Source organism: Carcharhinus amblyrhynchos, chromosome 3, assembly GCF_965287045.1.
Source record: "Carcharhinus amblyrhynchos chromosome 3, sCarAmb.v2.hapA, whole genome shotgun sequence".
In the NCBI taxonomy this organism is placed as follows: Eukaryota; Metazoa; Chordata; class Chondrichthyes; order Carcharhiniformes; family Carcharhinidae; genus Carcharhinus; species Carcharhinus amblyrhynchos.
The window spans coordinates 132,610,768-132,627,988 of NC_137326.1; the positions used below are offsets into that span (position 1 = coordinate 132,610,768).

The 17,221-nt window shown below is 46.3% G+C and overlaps 1 protein-coding gene across 1 annotated transcript in view; it reads left to right on the top strand.

Moving 5' to 3' along the window:
* LOC145341136 (rho guanine nucleotide exchange factor 26-like) overlaps window positions 1-17,221 on the top strand; it is a 188,639-nt gene that overhangs the window by 49,821 nt on the left and 121,597 nt on the right. Inside the window, exons 5-6 of the mRNA XM_080186023.1 lie at window positions 3,522-3,578; window positions 7,606-7,766. Of these exons, the coding sequence (XP_080042149.1) occupies window positions 3,522-3,578; window positions 7,606-7,766 (218 nt within the window). The remainder of the gene's footprint in view (window positions 1-3,521; window positions 3,579-7,605; window positions 7,767-17,221) is intronic.

Here is a 17,221-nt window from a genome sequence, read left to right on the forward strand (position 1 = left end):
GGTGAATCTTCCAGCAGCAACTTGCGTGTTTGTGTGTGTATTCTTCCGAAACATATTTTTAAGCTCGTGCTTCACAGATTCACCCGTGGCGTCTCGCTGGCCCGGTTATGCAGCTGCTCCAGCCCTGTGATCTAGATCCCAGCCTCCACTCCTCTGAACCCAGGCTACCTCCCCAGACCTCCGTTTTACCAGATAACCCCCAACATCTGCACTCTCCCCACCCCACTTGTTATTCCACCCCTGCAACCCTACATAAGAATCACAGAATCCCTACAGTGCAGAAGGAGGCCATTCAGCCCATCAAGCTTGCACCAACCACAATCTCATCCAGGCCCAATCCCCAAATCCCACCCATTCGTACTGCTAACCCCTGGTGCTAAGGGGCAATTTAGCATGGCAAATCAACATAACCCGCAGGTCTTTGGACTGTGGGAGGAAACCGGAACACCCGGAGGAAACCCACGCGGAGAATGTGCGAACTCCACACAGACAGTGACCCAAGCTGGGAATTGAACCCAGGTCCCTGGAGCTGTGAGGCGGCAGTGCTAACCACTGTGCCACTGTGTCGCCCAATTAAGTTTTATGTATGCACCATAGAAAGCATAATTTCCAGATGTACCACAGCTTGGTATGGGCTCCTGCTCCATCCAAGACTGCAAGAAACTACAAAGAGTTGTGAACAAAGCCCAATCCATCACACAAACCAGCCTCCCATCCATCGATTCTGCCTGCACTCCCTGCTGCCTCAGAAAAGCAGCCTTGAATTTATTCAATAATCCAGCCTCCCCTGCTCTCTGTGGAAGTGAATTCCAAGGACAAACAACCCCCCTGAGAAAAATAAATTGTCCTGATATCAGTAGTAAACTATGCTTCTTAATTCTACATTCCTCACAAGTCGAATCATCCTCAGAGCATCTACTCTCTCAGGCTCCTCAGAATGTCTCCGTCAGGCCACTTATATTCTTCTAAAGTCCAATTAATGTAGGCACAAACTGCCCATCCTTTCCTCTGGGCAGCACAGTGGCACAGTGGTTAGCACTGTTGCCTCACAGTGCCCGGGACCCAGGTTCAATGCTGGCCTCGGGTCACTGTCTGAGTGGAGTTTGCACATCCCCATGTCTGCATGATTTTGTCTCATAGTCCAAAGCTGTATGATTGACCATGCTAAATTGTGCCTCAGTGTCAGGGGATTAGCAGGGTAAATATGTGGGGTTACAGGGATAGGGCCTGGGTGGGATTGTGGTCGGTGCAGACTCGATGGGCCGAATGGCCTCTTTCTGCACTGTAGGGATTCTATGAAGACAAACCCTCAGCCCTGGAATCTGCCTCGTAAACCGCTTTCAATGCTTAAAACCACTGTACACAGCTACAATCTCAACGGTGTCTGGTACAGTTATAGCAGGACACCCGTACTTGCATCCTCATTGCAATAAGTGCCATTGTTTAATTTATTTTCCTAATCTGCATGTCAACTTTTTGTGACCCATGTCCAAGAACACCCAGCTCCCTTTCGCAGCGTTCTGCAGTCTCTCCTCATCCACTTCACGTGATATCGAGAGATGTCTGAAGCACTGAATGCTGCAAAGGCTTTGGGCCCTGAGTATACTCTGGCAATGGTACTGAAGATCTGTGCTCCAGAACCTGCTGCATCTCTAGCCAGCTGCTCCAGTCCATCTACAACACAGCATCTACCCAGCAAAGTGGGCAGCTGTCCAGGGATGTGGCACTCCCTCTATAGCAAGGACATCCTTCCTCAGATAAGGACACCAAAACTCCACACAATACTCCAGATGTGGCTTCATCAATGCCCTATACAATTTGATTTGATTTGATTTATTATTGCCACATGTATTAGGATACAGTGAAAAATATTGTTTATTGTGTGCTATATAGACAAAGCATACCGTTCATAGGGAAGGAAACAAGAAAGTGCAGAATGTAGTGTTACGGTCATAGCTAGGATGTAGAGAAAGATCAACTTAACGCGAGGTAGGTCCATTCAAAGGCAGCGGGGAAGGAGCTGTTCTTGAGTCAGTTGGTACATGACTTTTGGATCTTATTCCCGATGGAAGAAGGTGGAAGAGGATACGCCAGGGCTGCGTGGGATCATTAATTATATTGGCTGCATTTCCAAGGCTGTGGGAAGTGCAGGAAGAGTGAATAGATGGGAGGCTGGTTTGAGTGATGTGGAGTTGCCAGCGTTGGACTGGGGTAGCACAATAAGAAGTCTCACAACACCAAACTAAAGTCTATCAGGCTTATTTGGTAGCACACGTTTTTGGAGCACAGCCCCTTCGTCAGGTGAGTGAAGAGTTCGGTTCTCAAACAGGGCATATAGAGACACAAACTCAATTACAAGGTAATGGTTGGAATGCGAGTCTTAACAGATAATCAAATCCTTACAAATGCAGACAATGTGAGTGGAGAGAGGATTAAGTACAGGTTAAAGAGGTGTGAATTGTCTCCAGCCAGGACAGTTAGTGAGATTTGGCAAGCCCAGGCAAGTTGTGGGGATGACATAATGTGACATGAACCCAAGATCCTGGTCACGGCCATCCTCATGTGTGCGAACATTGGCCATCAGTTTCTGCTCAGCAATCCTGCATTGTCGTGTGTCATGAAGACCATTTTGGAGAATGCTTACCTGAAGATCAAGGGATGAATGCCCTTGACTGCTGAAGTGTTGAACGGTGTCCATTCAGCCATGCGTCTGCATGATCTCACCAATATACCATGCCTCGGGACATCCTTTCCTGCAGCATATCAGGTAGACAATGTTGGCCAAGTTGCAAGTGTATATACCATGTACCTGGTGGATGGTGTTCTCACATGAGATGATGGCATCCATGTCGATGATCCGGCATGTCTTGCAGAGATTGCTGTGGCAGGGTTGTGTGGTGTCATGGTCACTGTTCTCCTGAAGGCTGGGTAGATTGCTGCGGACAATGGTCTGTTTGAGGTTGCGCAGTTGTTTGAAGGCAAGTATTGGGGGTGTAGGGATGACCTTGAGATGTTCATCTTCATTGATGACATGTTGAAGGCTCTGGTTTGCATGATGGATTGGGCGACATTCACAACCCTTTGTACTTTCTTGAGGTCTTGGCAGAGCAGGAGCCCATACCAAGCTGTGATACAACCAGAAAGAATGTTTTCAATGGTGCATCTATGAAAGCTGGTGAGAGTCTTAGCAGACATTGCAGCAAAATATCCCTATGCTAATAGCCAAACCTTCTCGCTATGACGCCAATATTCCATTTGCCTTTGTTACTGCCTGCTGTACCTGTGTGCTTACTTTCACCGATGGCACATACTGTGCATTGGTGGTGGAGGCAGTGGGCGGATAGAGTGATGGTCAAGCAGGCTGCTTTGTCCTTGATGGTACTCAGCTTCTTGAGTGTTTTTGGATCTGTACTCACCGTGGCAACTGGATAATGACTGAACAGGTTTTTTGTGAAGTTTTCCCTTTTCCTTTTCTGACCAATGCATCGTTTAAAAATAACATCTGTCCTTTTGCCTTTCAGGTGAAGAAAAGTGGAATATTGCAGACTGTTAGCCAGGAGGAAAAAAAGCGGCAAGAGGTACACTACATCCCTTGTTTAAATGAAACCATGGTCAGATTCTGAAATAGAAACTAGGGCCATTCGCCCCTTCGAACCTGCTTCACCATCTCCAGTTTCCTCCCACAGTCCAAAGTGGAAATGTGTGGGTTGATTGGCCATGATAAATTGACCCTGGTGTCAGGGGGTGGTGTTAGCAGGATAATAGGGCCTGGGTGCAATTGTGGTTGGTGCAGACCCGATGGGCCGAATGGACTCCTTCTGCGCTGTAGGGATTCTATGATTCATCTTGATCATGGCTGATCATTGTGTTCAATATTCTGATCCCACCTTCCCCCTCCACATCCCTGATCCTTTATCCCCAAGAGCTAAATCTAATTTCCTCTTGAAATCACACAATGTTTTGGTTCAACTGCATCCTGCGGTAGCAAATTCCACACATTCACCACCTTCTGGTGAAGAAATTTCTCCTCGTCTCAGTTCTGAAAGGTTTACCCCTTCCCCTCAAGCTATGATCCCCTAGTTCTGGACTCCCCCACCATTGGGAACCATTCTTTTCAAATCTACCCTGTGTAACTCTGTTAGAACTTTATAAGTTTCTATGAAATCCCCTCTCGCTCTTCTAAACTCCAGTGAATATAATCCTAATCAACTTAGTCTCTCCTCGTATGACAGACCTGCCATCCCAGGAATCAGTCTGGTAAACCTTTCCTGTACTCCCTCACTAGTAAGGACACCTTTCCTCAAATAAGGACACCAAAACTGCACAAAATACTCCAAGTGTGGCCTTACCAATGCCCTATAGAATTGCACCCAAACATCCCTATCTCTATATTTAAATCCTCTTGCTATGAAGGCCAACATACCATTTGCCTTCTTTACTGCCTGCTGCACCTGCCACTTACATTCACACCCAGTGAGATAATTGGAAAAGAGAAGGTTGTGAGAACATAAGAACATAAGAAATAGGAGCAGGAGTAGGCCATCTAGCCCCTTGAGCCTGCCCTGCCATTCAATAAGATCATGGCTGATCTATCGTGTCTCAGTTCCACATTCCCGCCCTCTCCCCATAACCCTTAATCCCCTCGCTTATCAAAAACCCATCAACCCGCGTCCTAAAAATATTTAGCGAGGCAGCCCCCACCACTTCAACGGGCAGAGAATTCCAGAGATTCACCACCCTTTGAGTGAAGAAGTTCCTCCTCAACTCCGTTCTAAACCGCCCCCGCTTTATCTTGAGGCTGTGCCCTCTAGTCTCTAGTGAGATGTTGCGATTGCTATTTTTAGGCTGCTTAAGGGTCTGTATAATATGGGCAATAGAAGTTATTTCATGAACCACAAGAGTAGAGCCTGAGGTTTGGGCTGTGCTTGGGTGGGAAGAATTCAAATAATAATAAAGGGCGGCGTAGTGGTTAGCACCCCTGTCATTCCATAACATCTCCGTTCTATCAGTGCGCGTACGTGATGACCAGGAAGGTGAACCAAATGGATCTGTTCATCGAGCTTAACTCCCAATAATGCTTTGTGTCAACAATCTGACAGAACTATTTTCTTTCCTCACGCACAGATTCACAGCGACATCTTCTCATCACCCTGTGCTGCAAACTACTTGTTAAACTGGTGCAGCCAGGATCATAAAGCATAACGTTTAGAGACAGTGCTCTGCGCCTTTTATACTTAATGATTCTGGGCCCAGAACGAACTCCCCTTATTTTGCCTGCGACTGAGAAGGGAAACGTTAGTCCGGAGAAAGTCCTTTCAGCTGAAGACACTCTCACTTCCACAACCACCTCCTCCTCCTCTCCCCGCCCCTCCGCCCCACCTCCACCATCCCCACCCCTCACCGCCGCAACCAAAGGAGAGAAAATATTTTCAGAGAAAATGCTGGGAAATCTCAACAGGTTTGACAGCGACTGCGGAGAGAGAATACAGGCAATGTTTCAAGCCTCAATGACCCTTCGGCAGAGGCCAGAACAATCCCCGTCCGCAACCACTTTCCTCTGTCTGGCTGAACTAGTTCTAGAACATAGTTTTCTCACTCAATAATCTCTCCTTTAACTCGGCTCACTTCCTCCAAATGAAAGGTATGGCCACTGACACCCATGTGGATCCCAGTTATGCCTGTCTCTTTATGGGTTATGTGGAACATTCCCTGTCCCAGTCCAGCACAACTCCTTCATCGACGACTGTTTTGGTGCCACGTCTGCTCTCGTCTGGACCTGGAAAAAATGATAAATTTCCATCCCTCTATTCCTTTCATATAGTCCACTTCTGACACTTCCCTTCCCTTCCTTGACCTCTCTGTCTCCATTTCCGGAGCTCTGACAAAGGGTCATCTAGACTCAAAATGTTGGCTCTATTCTCTCTCCACAGATGCTGTCAAAACTGCAGAGTTTTTCCAGCGTTTTTCTGTTTTTGTTTCAGATTCCAGCATCCGCAGTATTTTGCGTTTATCTGAGCGAGCATATTTTGGTGTCTGAGGGCCCTTATGATCAAGTCATGAGTCCATCGAGTTAAACATTGCAGAAGAGGCCCTTCAGCCCATTGCGTCTGCACTGACATGTGAGAAAGACCTGAACTCCCGTCTAATCCCATCCACCAGCACTTGGCCCATGGCCCTGAACGTTTAGATGCGCCGAGTGCTCACCCAGGTACCTTTTAAAGGATGTCAGGCATCCCCCCTCCACCACCCTTCCAGGCAGCGCATTCCAGACCCTCACCATCCTTGGTAGCCCTTGGTTACAGTGAGGAGAACACACCTGCCTGAGGATAAAGGAGTCAGACTAAGTGAATGGTACAATGTGAAGAGTAAAGCTCTAGTATTCATCCAGCACAGGCCGTTGTCAAACTATTGCCCACCATGAGATTTTAACCGAATACATCCAATAGGAAATAGTAACTAGGCAGTAGTAGAGTCATGGAGGTGCACAGAACTGAAAAGGCCCTTCATTTGTGCCAGTCAAAGACAAACCACCCAACTATTTTAATCCTATTTTCCAGCCCTTGGCCCATACGTAGACTTATATGCTTTTGCATTGCAAACGCACATTTAAATATTCTTAAATGTTGTGAGGGTCTCTGCCTTCATCACCCTTTCAAGCAGACTGCCACCACTTCTTGTATTAGAAAGGCTTTCCTCAAATCCCCTCTGAACTGCCTGCCCCATACCTTAAATCTAATCCCCCCCCCCCAGTCATTGATCCCCCCACCAAGGGGAAGAATTTATTCTTGTCTACTCTATCTATGCCCTTCACAATTTTATGCATCTCAATCATCACACCCCCCCTGCTCCCAGGAAAACAATCCCAGTCTGTCCAATCTCTCTTCATAAGTAAAATTCTCCAGACCAGGCAACACACTGGTGAATCTCCTCTGCACCCTTTCCAGTGCTGTCACATCCTTCCGATAATGTGGATTCCAGAACAGCACATAATACTCTAGCTGTGGCCTAACAGTGATTAATATAGTCCCAGCGTAACCTCCCTGCTTTTAAACACTGTGCCTCAGCGAAGAAAGGCAAGTGCACCATATGCTATAGAGTCGTAGAATATACAGCACAGAAAAAGATTCAGGGCTGGACCCAGTGTAAAACCTGCTTAAAGCCAGTTTTTAAAGTTCGTTGTAAGACAGGTTGAGAGAAACTGTTGATGGAGTCCAGACAAGGAGCCGTAATCTTAAAATTCGAGCTGGACCATCCTTCATTAATATCAGCAACAATTCTTTCCAGAATGAGTAGAGGAAATCCAGAACTTTCTCTCTCAAAAGGTTGTGGGTGGGGACTCAGTCCGTTGACAGTTTCTGAGATCTATAGACTTTTGTTCGGCACGGGGTATCGAGGGTTAGGGAACCGAGGTGGCTAAATAGACTCAAGATCCACGTCACCCATGATCTAACTAAATGGCAGAACAAGTTTGATAGGCTGAATGGTCTCTTCCTGTTCCTGCCTCCTTATGGAGGGCAAAGGATGGGCTGATGGCTAGGAAGAAGTTGGGAGGATGGGAGCCCTGGCTGTATTTCTCTGAAGTGTGTGCTCTGTCTTTGTCAACAGGCTATTTTTGAAGTGATTTCATCGGAACACTCCTACATGCTCAGCCTGGAGATTCTGATCCGCATGTTCAAGAACTCTGAAGCATTGAACCTAACCATGACCAAAACTGAGAGGCACCATCTCTTTTCCAACATTGTCGACGTCTACAAGTCCAGCAACAAGTGAGTGGCACTGATTCCAGTCTCTGTCACTCAATTACCTGTCGTTTGGTTGTGCTTTTTTCTAACATAGAAACCCCGCAGTGCAGAAGGAGGCCATTTGGCCCATCGAATCTGCACCGACAACAATCCCATCCCAACCCTATCCCCTCAATTCCACATATATACCCCATTAATCTCCCTAACCTATGCATCCTGAGACACTAAGGGGCAATTTAGCATGACCAATGCATCTAGTCCGCTCATCTTTGGACTGTGGGAGGAAACCGGAACATCCAAAGGAAACCCACACAGACACGGGGAGAATGTGCATGCTCCACACAGACAGCGACCCAAGCCGGGAATCGAACCCAGGCCCGTGGAGCTGTGAGGCAGCAGTGCTAACCACTGTGCCATCTGTGTTTTGCTCCTTTTTAGCTGAGCCTTGCCCAAGCTGTAGGAATGTCGGCCCATCATCTGCCCACGTGATGGGAGAGGGGGTAAAGTGTGCAGCTGATGAAGTAGCTTGTCACTTTAGTGTCTACGGAGTGATTTATCCCGGGCGCACTGGAATTCGGAGCAGAGGGGATTGAGAAAAGAAAGTGGGCTTAGAAAAGGTAGAACTGCCATGGTTAACAAAAATGGCGGCACGGTGGCACAGTGTTTAGCACTGCTGCCTCACAGAGCCATGCACCCGGGTTGGATGACTACCTGTGAATCATAGAACCTATAGTGCAGAAAGAGGCCCTTCAAGTCTGCACCGAACACAATCCCACCCAGGCCCTATCCCCATATTATACCCACTAATCCCGCTAACCTACACATCCCTGGACACTAAGGGGCAATTTCTTAGCATGGCCAATCAACCTAACCCGCACACCTTTGGACTGGGAGGAAACCGGAGCACCCGGAGGAAACCCACGCAGACACAAGGAGAATGTACAAACTCCACACAGACAGTGACCCGAGCCAGGAATTGAACCCAGGACCCTGGAGCTACGAAGCAGCAGTGCTAACCACTGTGCTATGGTGCTGCCCTATGTTTCTATGTTGGAATGGGAAATAGTTTCTCGTACCATTGCATGAGATCAGGAATGTATATCTGAAGGTTTCGGCAGGGTGACGAGTGGTGACACAGGTGGACAGTGTTCTGGAGACAAAAAGATTACAATTTTGGCCATGCATGGCCAAGGAAAAATTTGACATTCCCATTTTGTCATAGCTACAATATTTGCTGCAGTGTTATATAGTGCTGTTCAGAGAGATACCCAACCTTATCCCGGGATTGCAAAAGTATCAGGAGCACCCACATCCCATGAAAGATTTAATAAGCTCCTGCTCGTGGAGGCCTATATGAAAAGATAGTTATCCTTCCAATAGGATGATGGAGGAGCAAAATGTTTTGTATCCTATTATCTTTGCACCAGAGCCCCAGGTTCTGAAGGTGTTGCATCTTAGAAAGTTGGGCAGGATGGAGTCTGTTGCCCAATATGTACTACTGCAAACTGCCATTATGTTGTCTTGGGGCAGCACGGTGGCACAGTGGTTAGCACTGCTGCGTCACAGTGCCAGGGACCTGGGTTCAGTTCCCGGCTTGGGTCACTCACTGCCCGTATGGAATTTGCACATTCTCCTCGTGTCTGCGTGGGTTTCTTCCAGGTGCTCCGGTTTCCTCCCACACTCCAAAGATGCTACTTAGCTTTAGATTGAATGGTCATGCTAAACTGCCCCTTGGTGTCGGGGTTAGTGAGTCGGATGTGTGGGGTTGTGGGGCCTGAGTGGGATTGTGGTCAGTGAAGACTTGGTGGGCCGAATTGCCTCCTTCTGCGCTGTGGGGATTCATACATTGATCAACCAAGTTGTCATTGTTGTGAATGTTCCAGTAATGTTACTCCAGTGTGAGGGAGTAAATGTTTTTCAGTGTTCGCAATGGCAGTGGTTGGTTAAGTGGGTTATTTGGCAGAAACTCTCTATCTGACCTTAAGATGCAAAGGGGTTCCATTAGCACTTGGCTAATGGACCTCTATCACTCTCCATTTTGAAATTTTAACCCATGGTATCCTCAGGCAATTTCTGGTATCCATCTTCTCATGTGTGATAGAAATTAGAAGCAGGACTAGGCCATTTGCCCCTTTGAGATGACTCCACCATTCATTCTGATTATGGCTGAGCATCAAATTCGATATCTTGATCCCTCCCTTCCCCCCCATATCCCTTAACCCCTTCACCCCCAGAGCTATATCTAATTCCTTCTTAAAATCACACAATGTTTTGACCTCAATTGCATTCTGTGACATGAATTCCACTCATTCACCATCCTCTGGGTGAAGAAATTTCTCCTCACCTCAGTCCTCAAACTATAACCTCTGAGTTCTGGATTCCCCCACCATCAGGAACATTCTTTCTGAATCTACCCTGTCTAATACTGTTGAATTTCTATGAGATCCCCTCATTATTCTAAACTCCAGTGAATATAATCCTAACTGACTTAGTCTCTCCTCATACGACAGACCTGCCATCCCAGGAATCAGCCTGGTAAACCTTCACTGTGCTCCCTCTATAGCAAGGACATCCTTCCTCAGATAAGGACACCAAAACTGCACACAATACTCCAGGTGTGGCCTCTCCAACGCCCTGTACAATTTATCTTAAGTTCATTCGGGGACATGGGCATCACTGGCCGGCATTTATTGTCCATCCCTAGTTGCCCGAGGGTGGTTTAGAGTCAACCATATTGCTGTGGCTCTGGAGGCCAGACCAGGTAAGGACAGCAGATTTCCTTCCCTAAGAGACTATTGCAGTAAAATATCCCTATTCCTATACTCGAATCCTCTCGCTATGAAGCCAACATACCATTTGTTTGATTTGACTTGATTTATTATTGTCGCATGTATTAGTATACAGTGCACGCTATACAGACAAAGCATACTGTACATAGAGAAGGAAAAGAGGGGGTGCAGAATGTGGTGTTACAGTCATAGCTAGGATGCAGCGAAAGATCAACGTAACGTGATCTTAGGTCCATTCAGAAGTCTGAAGGCAGCAGGGAAGAAGCTGTTCTTGAGTCGGCTGGTACGTGACCTCAGACTTTTGCGGATGACAGAAGAAGATGGAAGAGAGAATGTCCAGGGTGTGTGGGGTCCTTGATTATGCTGGCTGCTTTGCCAAGGCAGCAGGAAGTGTAGACAGAGTTATTGGATGGGAGGCCAGGGTGGCTGGGGCCCTTGATTATGCTGGCTGCTTTGCCAAGGCAGGGGGAAGTGTAGACAGAGTTAACGGACGAGAGGCTGGTTTGAGTGATGGACTTTGTCTTCTTTACTGCATGCTGTATTTGCACGCTTACGTTGAGCAACTGTGATGTACTATGGTTCTGAGGACAGGGGCATGCGGTGCCTTTGTAATTTCCTATGTTGGTTCAGGCAGTGCTATTTTACTTGGCATTTGGATTCCCCGCAGGTTGCCAGTTATATTTTCACACACTATGGAATGGGGAGGAAAAAGTGAGCCATGCCTAACAGGAAAGAAACTAAAACAATGTCAAAATTAACTGTAATTCTTTGTAACTGATTCTTGGTAACTGTGACAGTATGCGTGAAAGTGTGTCTTCAAGCCTGAGAGAGTTACAATTTGCCCTCATGGCAAGTATAAAATCCAAAAAGACGCAGCCCTGGACTATAGCAAGGATTTATTTGCTCATTGCACTCATCAATAATCCTTCTGGCTGCGACACTGGTGTGAGTAGCGGTCATTAACATTCTAGTGTGGGTCTTACAATGTTTCCCTTGTACTTGGGCCTGTGACCGTGGGTGAGGAATGACAATGAGGTCATCGGAAATATCCTCCATGATGAGTGTGGGAAAAAAGCTCCTTCCTTCAATAGGTTAAAAAGGGAAATCTTTTCGTCGAGATTCCTTATAAAATTCTGCCTCTAATTCACGTCAGTGAACCTTTCCCTACCCCTACGGATTTGGTCACACATGGAGAATGTATTATTGGGTTGATTTTATGGCTTCCCATTTCCCTAGCGGAGACTTAATGTTCACAGAGTGACAGCAAAATGGATGATTGCGAGGCAGCAGACCCATTTAGAAACGTAGAAACTAGAAGCAAGAGTAGACCATTCAGTCCTTCGAGCCAGCTCCACATTCATTTTGATCATGGCTGATCATCGAATTCAATATCCTGATCCACGCTCCCCCCCCCAACTTCCTCCCAAATCCCTTGATTCCTTTAGTCCCAAGAGCTATATCTAATTTCTTCTTGAAATCAGACAACATTTTGGCTTCAGCTACATTCTGTGGTAGTGAATTCCACACATTCACCACTCTCTGGGTGAGGATATTTCTCCTCACCTCAGTTCTAAAAGGTTTACTCCTTTTCCTCAAACTATAACACCTAGTTTTGGACTCTTCCACCTTTGGGAACTTTCTTTCTGAATCTACCCTATCTAATCCTGTTAGAATTTTGTAAGTTTTTCTGAGATCCCCTCTCACTCTTCTAAACTCCTAACCAACTTGGTCTCCCCTCATATGACAGACCGGCCATCCCCAGAATCAGCCTGGTAAACCTTCGCTGTACTCCCTCTGTTTGCATCTCGCTTCATTTTTATTTCTATGGGTGGCATGGTGGCACAGTGGTTAGCGCTGCTGCCTCACAGCGCCAGGGACTGGGGTTCAATTCCGGCCTTGGGGTGACTGTCTGTGTGGAGTTTGCACATTCCCCCTGTGTCAGCGTGGGTTTTCTCTGGGCGCTCCGATTTCCTCCAATAGTCCAAAGATCTGAGGGTTAGGTGGACTGGCCACGCTAAATTGTCCCTTAGTTTCCAAAGAAGTGTAGGCTAGATGGATTAGCCATGATACATGTGTGGGGTTACCAGCGTAGGGTAGGGGAGAGGGCCAGCGTAAGATACTCTGTCAGAGGGTCAGTGCAGACTTGATGGGCCGAATGGTCTCTTCTGCATAATAGGGATTCTAGGAATCTATGAATTCTTCCCATATGAAAAAGAGAAGACCATTCAGCCCATTGAAACTATTCCATTGTTAACTGAGATCCTAGCTGATCTGTGCCATTAACTCCATCTACCCCCATCTTGATCTGCAACCCTTGGCTAACAGAATTCTAATGCTCTTAATTTTGAAACTTTAAGTTGACCCCAAGTCCCAACAACTTTCTGGAGCAGTGAGGAGAGGGGAGCTCCAGATTTCCACCACCCTTTGTATGAAGAAGTGTTTCCTGGCATCACACCTGAACAGCCTAATTTTTTAACAGCTCCAATTATGAAATCTTGCTGCCATTGTTCTGAAATCTCCTAGCAGAGGAAATAGTTCTCTCTCTCTTTCTCTGTCTCCCTCTCTCTCTTTCTGTCCTGTCAAATCATTTTCCCACCTGAAGAGATTTCCACTTCTAATGTTCTTCGTGTTCTCACTCACTGTGGTTTGAATTGATAAAAAGTGGGTGCGGCAGAATCACTGAAGATTTTTATATCATCGTTGAAAATGATGTAGCCTTCACATCATATCTTTGTGGCTTTGTGTTTGATGTAACAGTTTGTTCTACAAATCGGAACAATCTGGCTCAAAGACCATAACAGCAAAACCATTGCACCGCAATTATTTGGGTCTCCTTGTTACATCTCTTATTGTTACATCGCGGAGAGTTTGCGTGAGATTGTTTGAAAGGAGGGTGCTCTTTAAAAGGGCAAGCTCCAGCTACCAACTAGGAGCACTCACTCTTTCATCCCAATGATGTTTCAGTGTCCTGTTGGAGTCAGAGAGAAGTACTGCTGCTGTCACTGTGTGTAGCAGCATCATAAATATGTTATTTCCCAGCAACAATTACTGTATTTACTGGTTACTGATCAAAGGGGAGGCAATGGTGCAGTGGAACTGTCGCTGGGCTAATATCCAGTCGACCCAGGGTCACGCTCTGGGGATATGGGTTAAAATCTCACCGCGGCAGACGGTGAAAATTTGAATTCAATAGAAAATCTGGAGTTAAAATTCTAACAATGACCATGAAACCATTGTCGATTGTTGTTAAAACCCATCTAATTCACTAATGTCCTTTGGGCATCACAGTGGCACAGTGATTAGCAATGTTGCTTCACAGCGCAAAGGCCCCAGGTTTGATTCCTGGCTTGGGACATTGTCACTGCGGATTTTGCACATTCTCCCCATTTCTGCGTGGGTTTCCTCCGGGAACGCCAGTTTCCTCCCGCAGTCTGAAAGATGTGCTGGTTAGGTACATTGGCCATGCTAAATTCCCCCTCCCTCAGCGTACCTGATTAGGCACCGGAGTGTCACAACTAGGGGATTTTCATAGTAACTTCATTACAATATTAATGTAAACCTACTTGTGACACTAATAAGTAAACTTTAGGGAAGGAAGTCTGCTGTCTATATCTGGTCTGGCCTACATGTGACTCCAGACCTACCGCAATGTGGTTGATTCGCAACTGCCCTTTGAAATGGTCTAGCAAGTGGAGTTGGACACTTTAGGAACCTTCAAGCAGTTATTGGATTGGCACATGGAGCACACCAGGATGATAGGAAATGGGATAGCTTGATCTTGGGTTCAGACATAGCTCAGCACAACATTGAGGGCTGAAGGGCCTTACTGTGCTGTACTGATCTATGTTCTATGTTCTGTATGTAAGAGGAGTCCAACTGTAGAATCCCTAACACAGGATTAACATAGAAACTAGAAGCAGGAATAGGCTATTCAGCTCTTCGAGCCTGTTCTGCCATTCATTTTGGTCATGGCTGATCATTGAATTCAATACCCTGATACCCCTTCCCCCCATCCCTTGATCCCTTTAGCCCCAAGAATAGAAACAAAGATTGAATGAGATCAGGTGAGGGATCCAATCTGGTTCCTGCCTGCTCTTGAATAAGACCATTTTGAATCATAGAATCCCTACCGTGCAGAAGGAGGCAATTTGGCCCATCAAGTCTGCACTGACTCTCTGACAGGATAACCCACCCAGACCCAACCCCCGCAACCCCATGTATTGGGTGGCACGGTGGCACAGTGCTTAGCACTGCTGCCTCACAGCGCCAGGGAGGCAGGTTCAATTCTGGTGACTGCACATTCTCCTTGGACAGAGCTCTACTGCCCCATCCACCACGGAATCAGTGCAGGTGAGGGTCCGACAATGGAAATCTCCGTTGACCTTGGGCGGGAGGTTCCAGTCTCGCCCGGGAAAGGCCATACAATCTCTTCCCCCGTGTTTGCATGGGTTTCCTCCGGGAGCTCCCACAGGTTTCTTCCAGTGGAATCTGTGGAACTGACCGCCACAGAGAACTATGGAGGCCAGGTCATTGAGTATCTTTAAGATGGAGGTGGATAGACAGATCAATAAGGGGATCAAGGGTTACGGGGTGAAGACAGGAGAATGGGGATGAGAATCATATCAGCCATGATTGAATGGTGGAGCAGGCTCGATGGGCCAAATGGCCCAATTCTGGTCCTATATCTTATGGCCTTATGGCCTAATGGACATACCCTCTTCCACCATCTTTTGTTGAGAAGAAGGTGCAAGAGAGTATGTCCAGGGTCTGTGATGCCTGGGATCACGTAGCAACAAACTCAAGAACAGCTTCTTCCCTGCTGCCATCAGACTTTTGAATGTACATCTATTTTGGATGACATATATTAAGCTGACCTTTCTCTACACCCTAGCTATGACTGTAACATTACATTCTACACCCTCTCCTTTCTTTATCCCCTATGTACTCTATGAACGGTATGCTTTGTCTAGCACGCAAGAAACAATACTTTTCGCTGTATACTAATACATGTAACAATGATAAATCAAACCAAATCAAAACAAATCTCAGCAGGTCTGTAGAGACAGAATGGAGCCAAGGTTTCACGTCTGGACGACCCTTCAGGCACGAAGGGTCCTATAGACTCAAAACATTGGCTCTAATCTCTCTCCACCGATGTTGTCAGACTTGCTGAGATTTTGTAGCATTTTCTCTTTTTGTTTGTGATATAAATCTGGAGTCAGGTTTAGATCAGGCCACATATGGGTGTCAAATTCTATTCCCTGATGGTAATTAATGAACTAGATTGTTTTTTAACAATAAAATGGTAGTTTTGTGTTCATTGTTGAATGACATGGTGTTTATTCAATTATTCCAGAGTTTATTCCAGATTTTATTCAATTAATTGAATTTAAGTGTTTGGGAATATTGCCATTGTTTTCTGAGATCATGGTTGCTGGACCTAATCTGCCACTTGGCGATCTCTGCTGTGCCCTTCGAGGGGCTAAATAGCTCAGTTGGCGAGACACTGAGCATGTGGCTCAGATTAAGATGAACAGTGCAGGATTCATCCCCCTTTCCAGCTGAGGTAGCCATGGGGCCTGTCTCCCCACCCTATCCGCAGTAAAAAGTTTTTTGAATTCGTTCATGGGATATGGGCGTCACTGGCTGGGCCGATGTTTATTGTTCATCCCCAACAGCAGCCACATTGCTGAGGCTCGGGAGTTACATGTAGGCCAGCCAAGATCAGGATGACAGATTTCCTTCCCGAAAGGGAAATTAGTGAACCAGATGGATTTTTGCAACAATCGACAACAGTTTCAGTAGACTTTTAATTCCAGATATTTCACTGAATTAAAATTTCACCATCTGCCGTGGTGGAATTTGAACCCAGATCTCCAAAGCATTAGGTTGGGTTTCTGGATTGCTAGTCCTGTGACAAGATCACTACACTAATTTGCCATAGTTGGGCAAATAATTAGCGCAGTCCTGCCTTTGGGCAGTGAATTCGAGAAGAAAGTTCTGTACTGCTTGTGTTTGGACTTCACATGAGGACAATAGCCAGGCTTGGGTGCAGTCGTCCAAAGTCTAATCATTCTGATTGCGTCAAGAAAGACTTTCAGTTGTAAACCTCATGACTTCTGGACATCCCAAAGCAGTTTACTTTCAATTAGGTGCAGTCACTGTTGAAATATAGCAAATGCAGCAGTATTTGTGAACAGCAAGCTGGATGAGATAGCGGCATTGTGATAATATCACTGGACATTAACACCATTGGCTAACTCTTTAGGGACATGCATTCAAATCAAACCAGAACTATGAAACCATTGTCAATTGTTGTAAAAGCCCATTTTGGTTCACTAATGTCCTTTAGGAAAGGAAATCATAGAGTCTTTAAAGTGCAGTAGGAGGCCATTTAGTCCATTCAGTCAGTGCCGACTCTCTGATAGAATATCTTACACAGGCCCTCTCCCTCTGTCCTATCCCCATAACCACACCCATTTACAGTGGCTAAACCATCTAAGAAGGTTTTTACTTGTTGTGCTTTGGAAAGAACCTTCAGTCCGAAATGGGAGAGTGTGGTGAAAGTCCATAGATTGTGGAAAATTGAGGGAAGATAGCAATGGGAATGTGCTAGTTGGACAGCTGGAAGCAGCTCTTATGCATTGTTGCCCTTCCTCCCCACCCACTCCCAGGACCCTGTCTCCAAAC